Below are 6522 nucleotides of genomic sequence, written 5' to 3' on the forward strand. Positions count from 1 at the left end.
GTGGGTCTGAGCTGCGGAGCTCAGGAACGAGTGGAGCCCAGCCGAGCCAGGACACTGCGACCCGGCTGCGCGCAGCGCCATCCCGGATGCGGACGCGCAACTTGGGGCAACTTTAAGGTGAGCCGCTCTCGGTTGCCTCCCTACCCCCAGTCCCCGCTCCCGGTCCGGGCTGACTTCCAGGCTACCATCGCGCCGCTCGCGGGCTTCCCCTCCCGCGCCCCCTGGCCGCCCCCAACTCGACACGCAAAGTTGCTGGCTAAAGAGCTCAGGCGCGCTGGCTGATCCAGCGCCGAAGCCCCCTACTCGCCACCCCCGAAGTCTGTTCTCGGCCTGGCTGACCTCGCGGTGTCTGTGCACCCACGTCCTTCCCCCCGTTATCTTCCCCCCCTTCCCAGATCCGAGCAGGCCCGCGCGGACCCAGAGCTAGAAAGGGGCAAAGAAGAAGATGCCTCGGCCCGGCCGCAACACGTACAGCGACCAGAAGCCGCCCTACTCGTATATCTCGCTGACCGCCATGGCCATCCAGAGCTCGCCCGAAAAGATGCTGCCCTTGAGCGAGATCTACAAGTTCATCATGGACCGCTTCCCCTACTACCGGGAGAACACGCAGCGCTGGCAGAACAGCCTGCGCCACAACCTTTCCTTCAACGACTGCTTCATCAAGATACCGCGGCGGCCAGACCAGCCCGGCAAGGGCAGCTTCTGGGCGCTGCACCCCAGCTGCGGGGACATGTTCGAGAACGGCAGCTTCCTGAGGCGCCGCAAGCGCTTCAAGGTGCTCAAGTCGGACCACCTGGCGCCCAGCAAGCCCGCTGACGCGGCGCAGTACCTGCAGCAGCAGGCCAAGCTGCGCCTCAGCGCGCTGGCGGCCTCGGGCACGCACCTGCCGCAGATGCCCGCCGCCGCCTACAACCTGGGCGGCGTGGCGCAGCCCTCGGGCTTCAAGCATCCCTTCGCCATCGAGAATATCATCGCGCGCGAGTACAAGATGCCTGGGGGACTGGCCTTCTCCGCCATGCAGCCCGTGCCCGCCGCCTACCCGCTCCCCAACCAGTTGACTACCATGGGCAGCTCGCTGGGTACTGGCTGGCCACACGTGTACGGTTCGGCAGGCATGATCGATTCGGCCACCCCCATCTCCATGGCCAGTGGCGATTACAGCGCCTACGGCGTGCCGTTGAAGCCTCTGTGCCACGCAGCGGGCCAGACGCTGCCCGCCATCCCCGTGCCCATTAAGCCCACGCCGGCCGCAGTGCCCGCGCTGCCCGCGCTGCCTGCGCCCATCCCCACCCTGCTCTCGAACTCGCCGCCCTCGCTCAGCCCCACGTCCTCTCAAACAGCCACCAGCCAAAGCAGCCCCGCCACTCCCAGCGAAACGCTCACCAGCCCGGCCTCCGCCTTGCACTCAGTGGCGGTGCACTGACCCGCAGAGGCCGGCGCCCCGTCTCGTTCCCCTGCCCGCCAGCCCACTCGCCTACCCCGGCTCCCAGTCCTGCCCTCCCCATCTGAGACCGCCACCCTAACTTGTCCAGTTCACCTTCGGCCAACCCCCTCTCCCCCATGAGAACTCTGTTTTGGACCCAGGAGACGAAACACAAACTTGCAGACGGGCCTGGAGGCGCGTGGGAGCTGTCCTCGCCCCCAAGAGGGGTTAGGCAGGGGGCACCTGAGCCAACTCGTCCCATTCCAGGGCCCCCGAAATCCCCCTCCCACTGAAGCGGCAGGGGAAACCTTGCCTCCCGCAGTCTCGCAGAGGGGCGCGTCTAAGCTCGGCCCGGATCCGCGAGGCTCCGGACACGGCGCCGTTAGTCCCAAGCCCAGAGAAACCGCCTCGGAGGTTTCCCGGAACAGATCTTCCCTGAGGGCTGCAGACGCACAGCGGAGAGCCACATCTCTGTTTACGTCTTGGAAATCTGCCGCGAAAAGGGACCACTGGCTTCCTACCCTACTCGCCTCCGCCCATCCGGCAGGGGTATGGGCGGACCACAGCCTCCCGGAGTAGCGGCCCTGCCTCCCCGGCTTCTGCGGAGTTTTCTTGTTTGGGGTTTTGTTTCCTGACAGAGGCTCCAGGCGCTGGGAGTGCAGGGGAGAGGCTACCAACCTGGGAAGGGGACGTTTGTCCTCCACACAAGCAAAATAAAACTAAAAGTTAACCTTGTATGTTTACAGAGCGCCCGGTAAAACGTAAACAGTGAACTTGAATCTGTAGTGCTTGGCGGGCGAGCGGGCAAAAGGCCACTTTACAAGTACCTGTTGTAATGTGAATGTTTACTCTGCATTTCTGGCCAGGTTTAGGGGAGGGAAAGGGGGGATGGGAAAGTTAATTGGGATGTTAACTTTCCGATTACTTAGAGACCTTTTTAGCTATTTATTTTATTGCTGGAAGGAAAAGAAAGAAAAGAAAAGAAAGAAAGAAAAAATGAAATAAGTCCAAACTAAGAAAGGGCAACCCTAGAAGAACTTAGATAAGCTGACTGGTAACATGAAGGAGGTATCACCGGATAGGTCTCCCATGGACAAGCCTTTCTGTTTGCTACAAGAACTTTTCCGAGAAGCTAAAGGGCTGCAAAGAGATGTAAATGCTTGTGAATAGGAATGATTATACACTGTGTAAAATGCACTTTTGTTGGCTATATTCCTTTAGAGTCTTAGGTAATTTGCTGGAAAATGAACTGTTGTTCTGGTGTGACCTGCTTAAGTTAAAAAAAAGTTGTAGTGTCATCAGAGCTGTACAATTTTTACCTTTCATTTTTCTCCCTCCCTGTACAGAATTAGCATGGCATTTTAAATATTGATGTTCTTGTTCCCAGCATGCCTGTTTTAAGACAAAGAATTTTAAAAAGGTGTCTATGTTAAATTATGAACCTAGTCCAAATAATATTTTCTCATTAAAATATGTAAATGCAAATTTTAGTTTCGTGTGTTTTTGAAGAGTTGCTACAAACAGTAACTTTACCAAAGACAGATGCACTGCTTCTCTAAGCATGCTTTCTGCAATACATTGTCTGAGTAGTTTGTCTCTTTCATAACTTATTTTTAAAACAAACCTCCTCTTATGCACTTGCAGACTGGGAAGAAATTATGCAGATGGACTCTTGAAGATATTTGCCCAGAGAGAAAGATGAAACAAACTATTTCTAGTATAGATCAGGTGCACAGGTGTGGTGCTAAAAGAAAAACTGTTAATGAAAACCAAGTAACTTTATATGTATTTTGACTATCTTTAAATATACATTTTACAAAATATACAGCACTTTATATAAATGTAAGGCTTCTACAGAAACCAGGTAGAGGCGATATGGAGATATACAGCGTAATGGCAAACTTGCTTACCCAATACTTATATTCTGATGCATCTTATTTGCAGTGGACCTTGATTTCCTTGCTCCTTTAAATTACTGCAATCGTTGAAATTTTCTTTTTCAGAAGTTACTTAAAAGTTCACCTAGCCTGTAGAGAAACCTGTTCACTTTTAATTGAACAGATTTCTCTTTACTCCTTCATCTGGGAAAATAATGTTTGGTGTGTTTATTTTAAAGAAGCGAATGAAGTTACTTTAAATGCTTGACTCTGAGTATTTGCTTTTCTTCAGATTTTTGCAGAGAATTAAAGTTTGCCAAGAATGTATGGCTCAAGGCCAATTAAAACTTTATTGAAAGGGTCACAATATTTCCAGAGTGAGGTGTATATTCAACTAATGAAGTTACAAGACAAAGAAAAACTTAAATGGTGATTAAGACTTTACTGTGTAAAATGATTAAACAAGAGACCTTGTGCAATAGAGAAACCCACACAGAAATCATCATCCCTATACTCCACAAAGAGAACCCTTAGCACCTGTGACCTTTATATGTTCAGAGGGTTATCTGAAAAAAATTTTTAGCATTAATGCAAAGGGTAATTAATCCTGTTGTGACCATTTTTTTTAAAGGAAGGATCCCACACACAGCCAAAAAAAAAAAAAAGGTGGAAAATAAATGAATCATTGGACTGATTAAAATGCATGAAGCCACTAAAGCTCGTCAGACAGGGGACAACTAAACTCATTCATCAAGCCCAATTCACAATTATATCAACACGATCAGCTAAAGAAAGCCTGGAAAACTTACCCACCCTGGGCCAGGAAACTCTTGAAACTTTGTTCTCAACCAGAAATCATCTACATTTTTAAAAAGTGAAATACATTTTCATTACTTCCTGCAAAATAAAATTAAAGCCACCTCTGGAATATTCTAATCTCCTGGAATTCACTAACACTGAATTTGAACTGGGAATGAAGGAAGCATAAAGGGCTAACATGGGTCTCAAACATTTTATAAATTTTCAGCTTAGATAGTCAGGTAAAATACTCTTCCTAGTAGTAGCAGTAGGATTCAGAGGCAAGTGATGTGTACATACACACATTTAATAAATGGAGATAAGTAAGACGCAGGTCCTATTTCCGATTTTTAGTAAAGGAGTGATTTCAACTCAGTATTTGAAAATGTGCTTTTCAGCTGGTAAGTTCGTCATGGTGTATTGCAAAGAATGAAATAACTTGGGCATTGTGAGTCCTCCTTTCACCACTGCAGGCATCTTTTCTCAGATGAAGTTGAATGAGTAAAGTAAAAAAATCCATTGATGATATTTTGACCTTGATCAGGAATCCAAAGGCAGCCCAAACACACATGCCTCCACCCCACTCCATCCCCAGCTTTGAGACTTGCAACCAGTTTAGCTGAAGTACCCCACAAATAAGGAAGTTTATAACTAGGATACCTTCAATGGCTCTCTTTGTCATGTTAAATCTTTTCACCTGGCTCAAGTCCAAAGTCAATACACACAGCTTTAAAATAAAACTGGAAGAGACAACACCGTGCAGTGAGGTGTCTGTTTGGGATCTCATCCTGAGAAGGGAGTTTAGTTATATTATTTTCTATTTTGTAAATTTGGGCAGTACTGATTTTTTTAAGTTAGGTTTTTGATTTGGAAACTGGGCTATTCTGTTACTTTTGGTTTTTAACATGCTTCTGTACTCAACCATGTTTTTAAGTGGCTTTCTCTGTGATTTGGGGAAATGCTTACACAATGGATGAGTTTTGTACACTCTCTTGAGAGAGAAGCTGCTGAAGTTCCCACTGTTCCTATTGCCTGGGTTGGGGGGTCTTAAGAAGCCTGAACACTAGCAGGAGAAGGGCTGGTAAATGATCGTCGGAATGGCTTAACTATTACAGCAGCAAGTTTAACTCCTTTAAAATAGATGAAAACACTGAGTGTCTTGGAAGCATAAATCTGGCCAGGTGCTCAAGTGGGATGAAGCTGGCAGGTGGGAGGGGGAAAGAATCCAACGGAGTACTTCTAACAGAAGGTTTTACGTTAGCTTATGCAAGGTTTGGCGGGGGCGGGGGGAGGGGGGGCGCGGCGGTGTTCAGGGATGGTTTATGCTTTTGCAAATGGAAACTCCCTCTGTAAAAAGATATCCATTTAAGAAATGGCAAGGATCAGGATCTGTTCTCCAATTCTTAATATAAATGTCAGTTCATTTTTTTTCTCCTAAAGCCACATATGCACAAAGACACCCAAACAAAAACAAAACAAAAAACAATCCAACCCACCGGCTGTGCAGCCTCAAAGGGGATGCATTTGTTTCGTTTAAACTAACAACAAATTATCTAATTAATATGTTTCAATTACAGCATGAAAGGCGCAGCCCCTGGACCGCCCGCCGTGGGGTCACAATAGCCCCAGAGCCCACTCTAGGAATTTACAATAACTTCACATCTGTTTCTTTATTTCCCACTTTTTGAGTCTAAAACTCCTCTCAAGATCACTTCAAACTACGGGCTGAGTTATGAAATATGTCCCGGTGTTAAAGGGGGATGAAACTTTGCCCACGGATGCTTCATTTGCAAGCAAAAAAGTGAAAGCCCATTGAAGAGCATTAAACAAATATATTAGAATTCTGTCACTTTATGCAATTGAGTAGATCAAATGAAGGGTCCCGGCCACTTCATTCACTCTCATTCACTCGAATAGAAAATGCAAAGAATAGCAACCCGAGACTGGGCCACCGATGTAGATTTAGCTCCTTTTTACTGGGAGACAAAAAGGCTGAATTTTCACAAACACATTGCTGACTCGGGGACTAGGAAACCGGCACTGGAACCCCTTTGGAATTTAAATTCATTTTATCTTCCTCTCTCTTTGCGGGGATCTGTTTGCACTACAGTGCAAGATGCAGCGGGCATCCTCTGGCTTCTGAAAAAATGGGGGAGGGGAAGAAAGTGAGTGGGGGTGGCTATGTGGGCCTCAGGATTCTCAAGGAGCTCTTGGTGGTCAACTGACACTCAGTTCTGAGATAATAACTTTGATTTAAACAAATCTTTATCTACATCAATAGAAATATCATTATATCACACATCTCCTAGCCTCTTACCTCCTTGCTTGGCACGGATTACATAAATGGCTTGTTTTCAAAGATCAGAATCACGTCTGGGTCGTCCAGTTTACTTCTTTCAACTAATATCTGGTCATTGGTGTCAC

At 47.5% G+C, this 6522-nt stretch overlaps 1 protein-coding gene across 1 annotated transcript; it reads left to right on the forward strand.

Annotated features, from left to right (window-relative positions):
- Window positions 1-445: 445 nt before the first annotated feature.
- FOXB1 (forkhead box B1) lies at window positions 446-1423 on the forward strand. Its single transcript, XM_068536392.1, has one exon. The coding sequence runs from the start codon at window positions 446-448 to the stop codon at window positions 1421-1423; it is 978 nt and encodes a 325-aa protein (XP_068392493.1).
- The last annotated feature ends 5099 nt before the right edge of the window (window positions 1424-6522 follow it).

This window comes from Eschrichtius robustus, chromosome 1, assembly GCF_028021215.1.
Source record: "Eschrichtius robustus isolate mEscRob2 chromosome 1, mEscRob2.pri, whole genome shotgun sequence".
NCBI lineage: Eukaryota > Metazoa > Chordata > Mammalia > Artiodactyla > Eschrichtiidae > Eschrichtius > Eschrichtius robustus.